Below are 17,171 nucleotides of genomic sequence, written 5' to 3'. Positions count from 1 at the left end.
GTTGCTATGGTTGTTTAAGTTCCAACCACATCCACGCCCATGTCCACGTCCGCGACCTCGGCCACGACTTCTTCCGTATCGGCTTCTCTCGTTGTCGAAGCTTTCTTCTTTCTTCTTTGGCTGAACATGCGTCTTAAGGAGCTGCTCATCATTCCTTTGTCTCTTCTTATGTTCTCTTCATATGCTTGTAGCGAACCCATTAATTGCTCTATACTAATTTCTTCCAAGTTTTTAGTTTCTTCAATCGTCACGACAATGTGCTCGAACTTGGGGTCCAACGAGTGTAGTATCTTCTCCATAATTCTAACATCTTCTAACTTTTCTCCGTTTCTTTTTAATTGATTGGAAACGGCTAAGACTCTTGAGAAATAATCAGAGATTGATTCAGACCCTTTCATTTGTAGAGATTCGAACTCACCTCTTAATACTTGAAGACGAACCTTTTTCACTTGTTCGGCTCCTTTGTAAGAGCTTTGAAGCTTCTCCCATGCTTGCTTGGCAGAGGTTGCACTCGAGACCTTCTCAAAGCCATTGTCATCTAATGCTTGGTAGATGAGATAGAGAGCCTTCTTGTCTCTCTTTCTTGAATCTTTCAAACTCTCCTTCTGGGGTTGAGACAGAGTAGCTTCATCTTCTGGCTCAATGTAGCCTTTCTCCACGACTTCCCAGACATCGTGTGCACCCAAAAGGGCCTTCATTTTGATACTCCAATTATCGAAGTTGTTGCTGTCGAGCACTGGAACTTGGAAGGCTGCCATAGCATTGCTAGCCATAGCTCTGATACCACTTTGTTGGGGTTTAAAAATGCTTCACTACTTGGAGAGGTTTATCTTACAAAGAAAAATGTAACGCAGCGGAATTGATAGGCAAGAGAAAGAAAGAATTCTCAAAGTATTACACAAGGTTTTTATTCACTCACAAACTTAGTACAAAAGGAAACACTCAAACACTCTTAGAAGCTTTGTTGCTTCTTCTTACTTCTTACTTGACACTCTCACTTCTTGCTACTTGCTCTCTTGGTTGTTCCAAATGGTGTGGATGCCTTCTCCTTTTATAGGCATGGATGGAACCTTGGAGAAGCATGAAAACATCATGCTAGAGATATCTAGATAATTCCACTACCTTCCTAAGCTAGAATTATCTACACTAATCTTGTATGTTGGTGGAATCCTCACTATTCTTCTAGACTCTTCCACCAACTTGAACTTTGCTAGAATTCTCTAGCATGTGCATGGATCTTTCTTTGTGTATGGGCCGGATCAATTATCTTTGGGCCAAGACAAGATTACAATTCAACAGTTCTTCTCCATAGAAGTCATTTTTCTCAAGGCATTTGCAAACACTTGTTGCACCTTTACTAGTTGTGTAGGTCAAAGCAGTGCCTCGCCGGATGAACAGCATCTTCCGCAACGGTTCACCCTCTCGAATAATATACACATCCTCAGTATAAATCACCGTCTTTAGATGCTCAGATATTGCTTTCAACACGTTTCCATCTATACTTCGAAGAATTGGAACCTACATAACAATGTTTAATTAGATACAACTAATTACGCAAGATGAATATTATCTTTTCTGACTGTTAGATTCAAAAAGTTCACAATACGTACTTTCTTTAGTGAATTCATGCAGAGACGGCGCATGATAGGTCTTTGTTCCATTAAGACTAGATATTCCGCTTCCGTCTTTCTCAGTCTGCGATGCTCAGCTATTTTTGATGCCTGCATGTTTAGAAACTCTATAAAGTAATTTCAGGACGAGTTCATTAAATCCACAAATATATGTACGTGCATGAATGCATAAAAAAATTGCATGAAGGAGCTTTAAGCTTAATTAATGACATAAATTTTGCTTCAAAGAGTACTGAAAACCGCACCAACCTGCACCCTCGAATTGAGATATACTAAAAATAGTACCAAGCCACTTATAGAGATCACAACTGAAAAGATGATTTCGCCCGTGTCGAAACTGGTCTCAAGGTTTGACCCAGCAGAACTGCAAGCAAATGAAACAAAGAGCAATATATTAATTATTGATGACATTCTTTTAGAAACTTACTTAAGTTTTTTATGGAATTTAATGGACGACATTGATGAGAGAGTTAATAGATGAAAGATGGCATTGATGAGCTTACAACATAAATATGTATATTAATTTCTGCAGATGCAAACCTTAGATTTCGCAGGCCCCACCAAAAACAGTGTAAGACTTTTTTTGGAAGATCTCTTGACCTCGTCATGTTAGACTGGAGAGCAGACAGAAATATACCATAATCGAAAGGGAACGAAGTCATATTTTTTGGAAGTTCTACAGAACATGATAGTTTTAAACGTGGGATACTGATCGTTTCATTGTTTTTCTGACAAGAATAACCACAAAAGAAGAAATAAAGAACTCTGCCACGATCACGTATGTTTTCATGTTTACAGATGTATTCCTGCCAACATACTATCCTTCGATTCGCAGCAAAAATGTACCACATGGATCCGTAAAGCTGAAGGACAAACAAGACCATATAGTTAATAATCAATGTTTTTAAAAGGTATTGAAAAACGATAAAGGATAATGAAAGGTTAAGTGTTATTCACACACCAATTTTTACTTCTTACAAACTCTCTCTTACCCTTTTGGTTATTCAAAACCATACAAGAAATTGTACCCTAATATGTATACGAGTGCTCAAGAACTAATCGGTTAATATGTTAAAATTAATATGATACTAACTACTTATTTAAGCCCACTATACAACATCATCTCATTATCCAACCAGCTCATTTTTAGGTCAATTCACAGATCAAGCTTGAAAAAGCTATCCAAATCGGACATCATTTCACTATTTGCATTGTTATTTTGAAAGCTTTCCTTCTTTGGATGTTGATTTTAAAATTGTTGGTTAAGATTATGAGATGACGACGTTAGAGGAGAGACCTAAATAAGTGGTTAGTGTCGTATTAACTTACTAACTGGTTACTATTTGAGCATTCTATACCTATGGTTGTAAAATAGTCTCCCATCAAAGACTTGACAAGATAATTTCCAGTTTATATCTGGAAAGTTCAATGCTATTAGCATGGACGTCTCTAGTGAAAAAACTCTACACCTAGTAATTATTAAGGGTTCCACACCAATAGTTCGATGATTAGTTAAATGACTGTACAAGTTAGCAATACAGTTAGTAAGTTTGTTAGTATTTGGTTAGAGTTGTTTGGATTTCTTTTATAAAAATATAGTTGTGTAATCTTTCTTTTTAGTAAATACAAGTCTCATATTTCTCTCCCTAAACTCTCTCTCTCCAAACTCTGTGTTCATCTTCCTTCTCTTCATCTTTCTTTTGATTTTCTCTTCAATTCTCAAATATTTCAATGTAGTTAACATGGTATCAGAGCCACCAAGTTCGCGCCATGGATCCTGATGGTGGTTCCTTTCCTATTGTGCTTTTATTAGTTTCTAGTTTCTTTTGCTTTTTCTCAAAATAAATAGCCGAATTAGTTCAATCTCTCCCCATCGTCTTCCACCAAATAAGAGCTCACAGAATCTTGTGCTGCTTCGTCGAAATCAAAATTGTCCTCAGGAATTGGGGTTTTGTTAGAATCGTGCGTCGACGACTTGGCGTCTTCAACCTTGGTTTTGATAGAGGCAATGTGCTTGGAATTATTTTCGTCATTGGAGTCCGATGAAGACAAGGACTGGTGGCTGTTGTGAAGCAAAAAATAATCAAGAAAATTATATATGGAGCTGACACGTAGACTTTTCGGTGAGAATGATAAAATTACCCTCGAAGCACACCAGGATTCTCACGCACATGCAAACAGTACTAAGAGCTTTTCGTTAAAGTTCCCTTAGTTAAATCCCTCTCATCACTCCTCATCAATCCCTTATTGATTTTATTCAAAGGAAAACTAATGAAAAGTCCAAAAAAACTTCCCTTTTAATGAAAAGCCCTTTTTAAAAGGTATAGTGAATAGTGACAGTTAAAGGTACAAATGTGGTTTTTCGTTAAAAGTGAACAGTACCGGGATTGTTTTGTTAAAACTCCCTTTATTCAAATGGTTTCTATTTAATTTAGGAATAATTGTCATGTTAATTGCAAGATATTATTTCACATAATATCTTGCAATTCTCTTATAAATACTCATATTATCCCACTAAAATGCTAAGTCATTTGCTACCCACAAACTCCTAAACACATTCTTTTTAAAATTCTAATTTTGGCATCAGAGATTCTTTAGCCAAAGCTCTTCATTCATCCTGGGCACATGAGTCTTTTGGCCTTAATCTTATGTGTTATTATTTTGCAGGTGCATTTTCATTAAAGGAGAAGATGACAAAAATTTGCATCCACAAATTGGTGCTTTCATTGAGAGTTTGATTCACACGCTCAAAGATGACTCTCGCATTCAAAGTTTCTCATTTCTCATTCATACGTTCTTATTCCTAGAATTTTTTTAATTCTTTGAATAGACGTAGGAGAAAAATACAATGGTGGGAAATTCAGAAACCATGACAAACGAAACTTCCTACGTTCAAAGATCCATATCAAATGATGGAGATTGCGATGTAGCTCCACCACGACGATCCACGAAACTCAACATGATAGCAAAAATAGTAACTTTGCCACCATAGAGTACCACCACCACGACATCGATGGCAACCACCGTGGCAGTGGAGAGTGGAACAGCTCTATGGCAGCAAGGTCACGAAGCAAAAACACCTGCCACCTTGCAGTAACGAGCCCAGGGCAATGCCACAAGGCAGCTAACCTAGCGCGAGGCAGCCTAAATCCAGCAGACCCATGACGTTGCCACAGTAACTGAGGCCCAGCACGGCCCAAGCAGCTATAGTTGCAATAATTAGAGCAGCTTAACACTAACAGCCCAATGCACCATTGGCCCAATACCAAGCAGGCCAGATCGCATCGTGCCCACGCGCCCTGCACGTGCCTTGACTTACTTTCGCTAGCCAACCCATTTTTGTGGTCCACCTAGTGATCTCAACCGATCCAAGGCCAGTTCAACCACCTCAACTTTAAATTTTTGGACCAACGATTGAACCGAGGCTATTTTCACCCCATTTTTTCTGCAAATTTGGCATATCCTAGCTCAAATCTCGGTCTCAGAGTCTATTACATTTCCACCACTCTAGGAGACGTATATCATCCAAGCTCTTCCACCCTATATGGAGAACATCACTTGTTTCGACAAGTCATAGAGTTGACAAATGCCTTCACGCAACAAACGACATTGGTGAATCAGCGTACCGAGATGCAGTGTGCATAGACAATGTGTCCTAAAGTAGGACAAGGGCAGACGACGAACCTCTTCAGCAGCGTCTCGGTAAGCAGCCTCTCGACCAGCCACAAACCGAGCATTCTGGTAGTGTACACTCTTAACTCGGCCCCCGAGATAGCGTATACTTTAGTTTTAGCGCACGAATGAGCGTCCACTCCCAGTTAGGCCCACAGACGAGCATACATTCACTGTTTGGGTAGCACTTCGATAATCAACATGGACAACCTTCTAGGTGAAGTGTTCATCCACGGCTAGCCTCATAATAGGCATCATCTACTTCACATTTAAGTAGGCAACACATCGAATGAGAGAAATAGTCACTCAATCCGGCTCAAGTTCAATCGGTAGCCTGCGAGTAACCCACTTGTCTGCTAGGAACGTACCACATGCACCGTAACCGAGACATAGATGAGCCGAGCATAGGGCAAAGTAGCCTAAACCAATAGGTCAAGACCAGGGACAGTCTGAAGCTCTACTGTCCTAGCAGATGCAAATTCAGGAAGAAGTTGGGAAGATCCCTACCAAATAATTACGCGATTTCCAGCGCAACATAGCTACTGATAAGGCGCTCCGATGAGACATGACCAACATAAGCAAGTCACCTTTCATTGACAAGATTGAGTAGATGAAACCATCCCACATACACTGGCAGATACAAAAATTACTTTTGTTTTAACAAACGCAGCAACTCAGCCTAATGACGCATTGGGGGCAGACGAGTACCATAAGGACACACCAGCCCAACTACTAAGAACCAGGGCATATCTTATTTTTATCACTCCAAACGATTCAATACTGGAGTAGCACATCACCAGTAGCCGAGCACCGTGGACCTAGTGGTCCAATTCCTCCTGCTGCGCACAAGCTCACCCCGACTTCGTGCTCACAACCATGCCTATCTGCTCCACGACTCTCGGCTACCCTCGATCTGTCACCATGGCTCACAGCCATGCCAATTGTGCACCATGATTTTCAGCCATGATAATCTTGCCATGCAGCTCATAATCGTGCTAACAAAACCCATGACACTCCAAACTTCAAAGCATCATACGACAGAGCAGAAGACAATGCCTTATTAGCAACCCTTGCTAGTGAAAGACTTAGCGGTGATGGCGCAATACTTGAAGAAAGTCTCGGAGCAGCTCACTGCGTTTCTTATGTACACCTTTATACGGGTTCCACAAGCAGTTTGAAGTCTCAAGCAGATTGTCGAACAACACCTCATAGGCTAATGATTATTTCAGTTGTTTAAAAGTCCAATTTTCCTCAATTGTGCTCATAACAACGACTTCCATACTCTCCAATGTGAGAGGGTAAACCAATTCCCTGACACCCATATGGGTCTATTCTCCAATGCGAGAGGGTAAACTAATTCCCAGACACTCATCTGGGTAAGCTTTCTAGTGCGAGAGGACAAGCTAATTTCCTGACACCTATCTGGGTCTTCTCTCCAGTGAGAGAAGATAAACTAATTGCTCTCTAATGCGATAGGGTAAACTAATTCCCCGACAACCATATAGGTATGCTCTCTAGTGCGATAGGGTAAACTAATTTCTCGACGCCCATCTAGGTAAGCTCTCTAGCGCGAGATGATAAACCAATTCCCTAACACCCAGCTGGGTCTGCTCTCCAGTGCGAGAGGATAAACTAATTACTCTCCAGTGCAAGAGGGTCAACTAATTCCCCGACACCCATTAGGGTCTGCTTTCTAGTGCAAGAGGGTAAACTAATTTCCTGACACCCATCTGGGTAAACTCTCCAGTGGGAAAAGATAAACTAATTTTTCGACGCCCATCTAGGTCTACCCTTCAATGGAATAGGGCAAACTACCAATGAATTTCCACACAACTACTCATTTTGATGTGATTAGTTAATGGTTTTCATATTCCACAGATTTTTATCATGTTGTGATGCATGCCACACAGCTTAAAAGATCGAATACTCGAAGACCAGCTAAGCAGCAAATGGTCAAGGGAAATAACCATTTCGCACTCAACAGTTTGCTGATCTGACACTTCAACTTTAGCAGTTCCGATCTTGGCAGCTCCGTCCTTGATTGCTCCATCTACGGCAACTAAGAAATCAAACTCAAACAGTTTCTTCATTCTTGGAAAGCAGCATAAACGTGGTAGCCTAAACCGTGGCCCATGCCGAGCTAGCCCTTGGCTCTAGTCAAGTTGAGCAACTCAAGTTATGACCTCTGTCACACCACTTCATCGGCCTATGCCGAGCAGTTTCCTAACCTTTACCAGCCGACATGCTGCACCACCTTGACAGCTGACCCACGACAGCACCAACCAAGAGGAAGACAAAGAAAATTAAAATTTTATTACATTGGTACAGGGCGGAGAAGATAAAGAAATCAACGGAAGATAATTCTTTGCATGAGTAAGCGACGAAGAATGCTAGGGGAAGAGGAACAAATATCCTCTAGCTCTTGTAGGGATAAATAATTGCCCTCTGAAGTTGATTTAATCCTCTACTTAAGGTAGACTTAAATAGGCTTTGGAGGCGATTTAATCTAATTTCAATTCCAAGTGGAAATCTACATCAAAGTTAAAGATCTCCACACTTGCTACCCTTTCCTGTGAGTAGCCAGCAGGTGTGGGGGCATTTGTGGGGCAAAAAATAATCAAGAAAATTATAAAGGTGACACGTGAACTTTTGGGTGAGAATGACAAAACTACCCTCGAGGCACACCGGGATTCCCACGCACATGCAACGGACAATAACAATTCAATCAAGGAAGAGTCAAACTATGGTATTTATTCAAATCTCTCTCATCACTCCTCATCAATCCCTTATTAATTTTATTCAAAAGGTAACTCCCAAAACTTCCTATTTAATTTGGGAATAATTGCCCTGTTAATTGCAAGATATTATTTCACATAATATCTTGCAATTATTCTCCAAATACCACCATATATGGCCGGCCATTTATAAATACTTCTCTTATCCCACTAAAATGCTAAGCCATTTGCTACCCACAAACTCTTAAACACGTTCTTTTCATAATTCTAACTTTGGCATTGGAGATTCTTCGGCCAAAGCCCCCTATTCATCATGGGTGCGTGAGGTTTTTGGCCTTAATCTTAGGTGTTATTATTTTGCAGGTGCATTTTCGTTAAAGGAAAAGATGACTGAAATTTGCATCCACAGCTGTAGATCTTGTCCATCAGCAAGGCGATTATTGGTTCTGACTCTGCTATAGATTCTTAGATCGATGAGAGACTTATGGTTTTCTCTCTCAGCGTTCTTGGGCCAAGATTGAAGTTCTTATCAGGTTCTTGATTTCTAGTTTTCACAGTGCACATAATCTATTTGATTAAATGTTTCAGTAAGAAAATGTTCGTTATTTTGTCAATTAGTAAAGCCGATAGCCAAAGAGTAGTATATTGAATTTACACTCTGTTTGTTCATCTTTCTTGTGAGTCTTTTCTAGGATATTAGTGTGATATTTGGATTCAAGATTGGTCATTGCTTCAAGATTAGTGTTTGTGATATTTGGGATATTTGGATTCATGAATATTGGTCATTGCTGGATTTTTATTTTTCTTTTCGAAACCATGAATTGTGCAATTTGCATGGTGTCCAATTCTTGTCTCTCTCACTGATATGCTGCAGTTTTATTGGGTTTCATTTTTCTGCAGCTCTCTGGCGTGTACAAGTTTGTGATTATTCAGATTATGGTTTATGCCAAACTGAGAAGTGTGATGTCTGAGAAGATTGTTGAGGAGCTTACAAAGAAGTTTGTGCAATATATTTCCTTATCATAGCTTATAATTTTGAGTCTAACCATCTTAGTTGTTAGCATGTATCTACTGTAAGTCCGGTTATATGTGTCTTAGAAAATGATGAAGTTTGAAGGAGTTGTTGATGGTAAATCCCACGAAAGGTAATCCCGTGTTATTGGTAGGTAAATCTCACGAAGGGTAATCCTATATAGATGTTAATTTTCTGTTGATTGAAATTGTGAAGGCTGATGCCATTGTTAAGAAAAGTTGTTTCTGGTAAAATCCACAAAGGGTGATCCTGTGGTACTATAGTTAAGGCCGATGCCGCACTATAGTTTGTTAATTTTCTGTTTTTGTAAATATTAAATGCTAAAGCCAATGATGAATGAGATTGTTGAAGGTAAACCCCACGAAGGGTAATCCCGTAAAAAGTTGTTATACAAGCATGAAGGTGTGCTACGACTACTTTATAAAAGGCTGTCATTTGAGAAACTCATGTTAGAGGTAGAGGAATGGTGTCAATTTCAGCTACGGTTATTCTTCGCTACATGCTCACTCCTGCCGAAATAAGGGCATATGAAATTTTAGGTCCATAATGTTTAAGAGAAATGTGTGAAGCTTGGTGTAGTGGACTCAGTGGAGGTTTGTGAGAATCATTCCCAAAAATTGTTTTGGTCATATTCAAGGAATGATGCTCAAAAGTGCATAGAAATGATGAATGGGAAATGGTTTGGCGGTAGGCAAATACTTGCAAGTGAGGATGATGGTTTAGTTAACCATGCTTCTATCCAGAATCTGGATGAGGATGTTGCACGGTCAAGGCAGTTTGGCGCCGAACCTTAAGCTGAATGAGTTTTATATAAACGCTTAATAGTTATTTTAGTCATATGCAAAATTTGATTGATGTTGACACTAATGATACTTTTCATATGCTTCAGAACTCAGATGGGAATAATTTTCATATAGAACAAGGTGATATACATGAAGCTATTGTGACATCGAATGAATTCGAGGTGGATGAACTCAATCATCCAGAAGGATTGCAAGATTGCAGTTGGTTTAAGTGATTGCAGATGTTCTTCCAATCTCAAATTGGGTTTCCCTAGTTGAGATTGAGAGGGAGTATTAAGGGTTCTACACCAATAGTTAGATGATTAGTTAAATGACTATGCAAGTCAGCAAATAGTTAGTAAGTTTGTTAGTATTTGGTTAGAGTTGTTACGCTTTCTCTTATAAAAACATAGTTGTGTAATCTTTCTTTGTAGTTAATACAAGTCTCATAGTTCTCTCTCTAAACTCTCTCTCTAAACTCTCTGTGCTCATCCTTCTTTTGATTTTCTCTTCAATTCTCAAATATTTCAATGTAGTTAACAGTAATAATATGTGGTTACGTTGAGACCACAATTAGTAAATATATTGGCCGTGATCCTAGGGGACCATTTTAAAAAAGATTTGAACTTACATGAGAGGCAATGATGAAGGGAAGGAAGTCTAACATAGCTTTAAACAATCTTCTTATTCCAGTCCTTACGTTAGCACGCCGATCAAGCCACTTGTAGAGGTTATAAGCCCTCTGTGTATATTGGAATGGAATTACGAAAATAAGCATAGTACCATCAAAGTATGTAAAATTTCCAGCTGCGAGCAATATTGCCTGGAGACATTTCAACCAACAGTTAAATAGGGATATTGGCCAACTAATGTGAATTTCTGTTTTTTTTTTTTTTTTTTTTTTTTAAAGCGATATTATCTATATAAAAGGTGTGAGAGAGTGAGGTAAGCCTTACAATGAACGAGTCATAATAATGCGGTCTAAATTCGCTTTTAGAGAGCATCGAACCTAAGACCTCTCACTTACAAGTTACAAGTGAAGAGGATTCTCAGTAGACCGTAGTACTAAGAGACAACTAACTAATATTATTAAATCATTAATTTATATAATAATTTACGAAAAATTCGTATTCAGTTTTTGGTTAGTAATGTAGTTTGACAATGATCTTATTGGTTTTCAAGATTTGTTTGAGGCCCCAAACATTAATGTATGATGAATTTATATGTCAGTTATATAATTTTTTTTAAACAAAAATTAGTAATTGATTTATAATTTAAAACATTTCATTAATTTTTAATTATGGTTTTAATACTCACACCTTTATTAATCTCCTAATTAATTTTCAATTTAAAACATTTCCAAAATACAAAGATATTAAATAAAATTAAAATAAGTTTGCACGGATTAATTTTATAAAAAGGAGTTCAGTTTTTTAATCGTAAATACACCTATTCATATAATAATATTTTACATCCTCAAATTTTGATGCATTTTCAACCTCATACAATATTTTTAAAACATTTCAATCTCATACATTTACTATTATGTTATTTCAATTTCATATAACTGTTACAAAATCAGTTAAATTAACCATTAAGTGATGACACGGCAAATATGGGGTCTTCGTTTATACTGATGTGGTTGCCAAATTTGCGTCACGTGGCTAAACACTTAATAAAAATTTTAAAATTTAATTTGTACATTAAAATAATTAATTAAAGAAAAGGAAAAAAAAATAAAACCAAAAATCCCAATCTTCATCTTCCCCTCCCAGACTTCCAAATATCTATTTTTCTTTTCTTTGTTTGTTGTTTTGAAGAATGTACCCATGTATTGTACCCATATATAAGTGAACTCAATATTTTTCTCTTCAAATTATGTACCTATGTATATATGTGGGTATAATATTTTAGAATCTCAACTTACTTATAAATCCATGCAAAGTCAATTCTCCTACCAATGTGGAATTTATTCTCAACAGGTTTTTTGCTATGCAACTTTTTGGGTTGCTTGGTGATTTTAACGGAATGGAATTATGGAATTTGTTGTGGCTTCTAACTGGGTTTATACACAACAGTGCAGTGTTGATTTAGAATTAAAATTTTAAAATCAAATTAACTAGTGTGCGTGATATTTTTAGAGTTTGTACACAGCAGTACAAAACCTACCCAACTACCATGAGTAGGCAGCAAATGACAAATTTGATGGGATTGTACGTCAAAAACATATAGCATCATGGTTACCATAGGGTAATTAGTGCGTTGATGTAGGATAAAAATTATGCTATTTTACGTGCAATAATATTAAAAGGATGCAGAGACCCTTAATAAATAAATAAATAAAAATTGAAGAATTGGTAATTTAAGGGCTAATAAATTATTTGTTGCTGTCATATTTCGAAAGTAGATGCTTTAAACTTTTCAGGTTGTTTGAATTAACATAATTTTTGTTTGCTTGTCAGTTTTGGGCCTAAATTTGAGCGAATTGTGGCATTTGCCATGTTTAATTCGCATTTCATTATTTAAGTACAATTTTAATATTTTCTTTATTTGTTTATTTCCCTTTTTATTTAGATACCTAGGGTTTCCAAGGTTAAGAACATTATGACTAGGGATTGGAAAAGCTGATTCGAACGACAAGTCCGAGCTAACTGTGGTGAATAGTATTTTTCAGGTTTTCGGTGTTCGATTTGGTCCATGATACCTTTTCGAAAAGAGAACAATGAGATAAAGACAACTCTCTACTTTGGTGCGATATAAGATAGATTTCGGCGTTTTAACATCATTTGAAGGGTTAAAAACAACTTTTAAATTTTAAAGGTGTTTTTAGGCTATAAACAACTTTAGGGTTGTATTTTCATCATATTAACATATTATTATTCAAAATTCGAAAATTTTTCTCAATTCTCTGGTGTTTCAGAAATCTATTCATGGGTGACTATTCATGATCCATTTTATCTTTAACTTCCCCTGTGTCACATTATAAATATGTCATCTTGGCTTTTGATTTGTAATCAATTCAACTTTAGAGTTTTCTATATTTTCTAGAGGATTCCAAATTGTTGATGGACTTTAGCTTATTTGCTAGTGAATTCTATCAAGTGGGCGATTTCCCGCTACGTCATGTGTAATCACTATATACATGCATGCGTGCAGTTAAATGTGAAATTTAATTACGTGCAAGAGATCACCTTCTCTTAAAGTCTTACCTGTTGAAAGGGAAGAGCAACCCAAATTCGAGGTAGAATGGCTAAGTGACTAACAGATTTCTTGTGGATGAAATCATGCAATGTTGTCACATGATGATCATCAATAGTTTTTGTGGAGGAGGCCCCTGCAGAAGACTTGGCACTACGTTTGGCGCGAAATCTCTTCAGAAAAACAACAATGTCCATTGCATAAAAGAGATCCCCGATTGATCGAAAAGCCAAAATTGTCCACATCAACCTTTTGTCCCAAAAGTAGCAAGTGTCTTTCTCGACGATGACAGGAATATAGCAGATCAAGGGATCAACGAAGAGAGAAAATGCAGATGATACTATAAAGATAATATCCCAGGTTGGAAAGAATATTTGTTCTTGATGACGTTGTGGCTCAATTGTTGGCCATTCTTTAGTAGTTCTACTTCTGTGTCCTCCATCTTGCTTGGAAGCTTCCCCCTCCTCTAAAGTACCTAGATCACTGTACAAGACACAATAAACATATTATCAACATTTTCCCCCATAAATGTGTGTGTCTGTACACACACACACACATACGTATATATAATTTTGGGGCCAACACCACATTGAACTTCAACAATCTGAACTGTCTATTTTTCAAGTACCTCATAGATTGTCCTTGCAAAATATCAATCACTGAAAATGCTTGAGGCATCTAATTTAGATCAAAGAAATTGATGAACAATATGCTTTAAGAAACATTGAAATGACTTTTTTCTTCATTTTTCTCTATTTTCATTTTTTAAAGGGAAAATGACTTTTCGGAAGAGAAGAAAGCTAATATGTGTTGACGATGCCACTTAGTACTACGGTCTAGTGATATTCCTCTTTACTTGCAAGTGAGAGGTCTTAGGTTCGATTCTCGCTAAAAGAGAATTTGAACCACATTATTGCAAGCCCATTGTGAGGCTTAGCCCCCCCCCCTCTTTTTAATGTAAATAATATCGTTTGTTAATATATATATATATATATATATATAGATGTGTGTGTGTGTGTGTGTGTGTGTGTGTTGAAGATACTAACATAATTTTTCTAGAATTTTGTCTTCTAGAATTTTGTCATAAAAAATAATCCGAAAAAATCATGGAGCTGACAAGTGGTTTCTTTTTTTCTAAAGATGACAAAATTGCCTCATTCAATTGGCGAGACCCATACTTAATCGACGTGCAATTTAATCTGCCTGAAGATATGAGCAAATTACTAGGATATCATCAAACTCTCCTGCCCATGGCAAGGAGAAAAGTCAAGGGCATTAAAAATAGGATTAATTACTTGATCCTATCTTTAATATTCTCCTAATTGAAGATCAACTCAAACAAGAAATGATTTCCAATCATATCCAATCAAGGATATTAATTTCCAAGATAAATCTAAGATATTTAACAACTAACATCTTTTGGATAAATGCTGCCCGACCACCCCTGTAACTACATCTCCCCCAATTTATGGTAAGCTTTTGTTATGCACGTAAGTCCTAAATTCTCTCTCTCTTTAGTGTAGGCATTAGAGATCCATCGGCTGAAACTCCACATACCTTGTGGACAGGCGTGTGGCTTTGGCCTTCAGCAAAAGTGTTATTTTATGTTGTAGATACAATTTTGTTAAGACTAATATGGCAAAAACTTGCTACCACAATTTGCACACGTGTCACATATTCGAAACTTTCACCTAATGTAATAGTTTCGAACTTTCCCATTCTCCTTAATAATAGCAAAAAAGTTTTTCAAAAAAAATTGCACTACAAACCCATTTACCCATTTAAGGTGAAATCCTATCAGAATTGAGTTACAATGCGAGGATGAAGACTTTCTCAATATCGCGCATGCGATATACGCCTGCAACGGTTCAATTTCCATATTTTTCAGAATTTTTTAGAATGAGGAACTGCCCCAAAACTTACTTACTACCAGGCTGAGTTGTTTTCCAAGTCAAAGTAGGATTATGAGTCATTCAAGTCAAAGTAGGACTATGAATCATTACTTCCTTACTTTGGATTTCTTTGTTGTCTAGAGGTTTCTTTTCAGTTATAGCCCTATCAGACTATTAGGCCTTGTTTGGTACCGACAATTGGATTGGAATAAATAAAGATTGTAATAAATAAGTTATTGTTTTTAAGGCATGTTAAAAGAAGAAATGAAAAAATTGTAACCAAATTGGAGTTAGGAGATGAATTAGAGTTCATTTGAAAGTACTTTTAAAATGATTTAAAATATTTTTGGTGAAAATGTTTTATGATCATTTCTTAGTAAAAATGCAAGTAAATCCTGAAGAAGCACTTGAATTGCTTCCTATAAAAAACAAGTAAGCTTCTTGCAAGAAGAACTAAATGTGCTTTTAGAACCCAAAAATATCTTCTTTAAAAGCGTTTTGTAGTTTTAAAATCACTTTCAAACGAGCCCTACTAAAAAAAAGTTATCTGTTCCAATCCTTTCCAAGGCAGAAAGAAAGATTAGGGGAGAGAAATTTTATTCATGTCTAATTCTGTTCTAATCCTCTCAAATGAAAAATTATTCTCATGAGGATTATCCATTTCGATTGAATCCTCTACTACAAATAAAGAGAAAGCTAATTTTACATTCATTTCTTTATTTTCTTTTATATTTTTGTTTCAAATAATTATTCGAACTATGCAGAAGTTTCCCAACGGCTCGATAACCACAGAAAATCGCCAAATGCCTATCAACGTTTCTCATTAACCTGATTAGAATCGGATGGAAGAGATCAATTAACTATCTCGATCATATGACTCCGGATTAATTGACTCTAATGTAACCTACCAGTAATAATTATGTCATTTCTCATAATTAAAGAAAAAAGAAAGAAAACAAGAAATGAAATTAAAGTTAGAAGAAGAAAAAAAAAGAGTCAGAGAAATAAACGAACCTTATGGTTACAGTGGAGTCCGCCATAACTAAAGTTCATATGATACTCTATATCCTCTGCTAACGAAACCGAGGAGCTACCTAGCTTGGTAAAATACAAGTACCACAAAATAATATCAATGATTAGTAGTTAAATATGCATGTGCATGGCAAACTAAAACTTAGATACGCCAATACAGAGACAAGTACTGAAGCCCTACTAACCAGAGACTCAAGTACTGAAGCTTACACCAGTACGCGAGAGAGACAGAGAGAGAGAGAGAGAACACTCAAGTACTGAAGCTTACACCAGTAGGCGAGAGAGAGAGAGAGAGAGAGAGAGAGAACACTCAAGTACTGAAGCTTACACCAGTAGGCGGGAGAGAGAGAGAGAGAAAGAGATTTCAATTCATGATCTGAATGCAGTTCCAAACCTGTTATTTCATGTCCCAAATAAGTCTCGAGTGTTCTCCTATAATTATTCTCTCTCTTTTTTTCAGCCGTCAATAAAATTTTATTCTCATCTTTTGAAAAACGATGAAATAATTTGCTTTCACTGTGGGTAAACAATTTCTTGCTTTCACTGTGGTTATACAATTTCTGCTTTATTAAGGAATCAATTTTGTTTTTTCTTTAGGCTAAGTTTGGCGAGGAATTTTCAAGTTTCAAAAGATTGAGCTCGAGTACGTAGCAAGAAATGGATCACAAAAATATTAGATAGGTGAAATTAGAAAAGCTCTTCATGAGAACTCCAAGGGCATGTAAGAGAAAAGTCTCTATACGTTAGAGAGGTTGTGTGGAAGGATAATACTTATGTTCCTCTCATTAGGGAACCTACTTGTTTTTTCACTTACAATTTACGCATTTTAACCATACAAACTGAAGGAAAATTTGTGAAAAACAAGTTCATTTGAGCAACATCAACAACATGCAATTAACAATTAAAAGGCGGAATCATGTTTATATGCACTCAAAAACAAAACTTAACCCATGAACTTCAAAGCCTAATAAGTAGGTGAACCAAGACTCAACTCAAAACAAAGTGAGTTGAGAAATCAATACCTTTGTAGATTCCTCTTTGCATAAGCAAAGGCTAATCACCCAAAGAGAGGGCCTTCATTCCTTGCATCTTAGATCCATGGATTTGGATGGATGAAAAGGTTTCTCCAAGTTCCCAAAATTGAGAACCTCTAAGTCTCCACACCAAGGTAAGATTGGAGAAGAAATGAGTGACCT

General features: G+C 36.9%; 1 protein-coding gene across 1 annotated transcript; it reads right to left on the bottom strand.

Moving 5' to 3' along the window:
• Positions 1-883: 883 nt before the first annotated feature.
• LOC137747015 (putative cyclic nucleotide-gated ion channel 3) lies at positions 884-10,670 on the bottom strand. The gene is made up of 5 exons (XM_088688755.1): positions 10,485-10,670; positions 2,172-2,494; positions 1,881-1,995; positions 1,611-1,721; positions 884-1,518 (listed from the first exon to the last, which is right to left on the bottom strand). Exons 1-5 carry the CDS (start codon positions 10,629-10,631, stop codon positions 1,264-1,266), a joined length of 951 nt encoding a protein of 316 aa, XP_088544881.1. The 5' UTR covers positions 10,632-10,670; the 3' UTR covers positions 884-1,263.
• Positions 10,671-17,171: the final 6,501 nt, after the last annotated feature.

The sequence above is a fragment of the Pyrus communis genome, chromosome 2 (assembly GCF_041283825.1).
Source record: "Pyrus communis isolate YQ-2024b chromosome 2, ASM4128382v1, whole genome shotgun sequence".
In the NCBI taxonomy this organism is placed as follows: domain Eukaryota; kingdom Viridiplantae; phylum Streptophyta; class Magnoliopsida; order Rosales; family Rosaceae; genus Pyrus; species Pyrus communis.
Note: the sequence above shows the minus strand (reverse complement) of the source record. Positions and strands in the feature narration are given on the sequence as shown.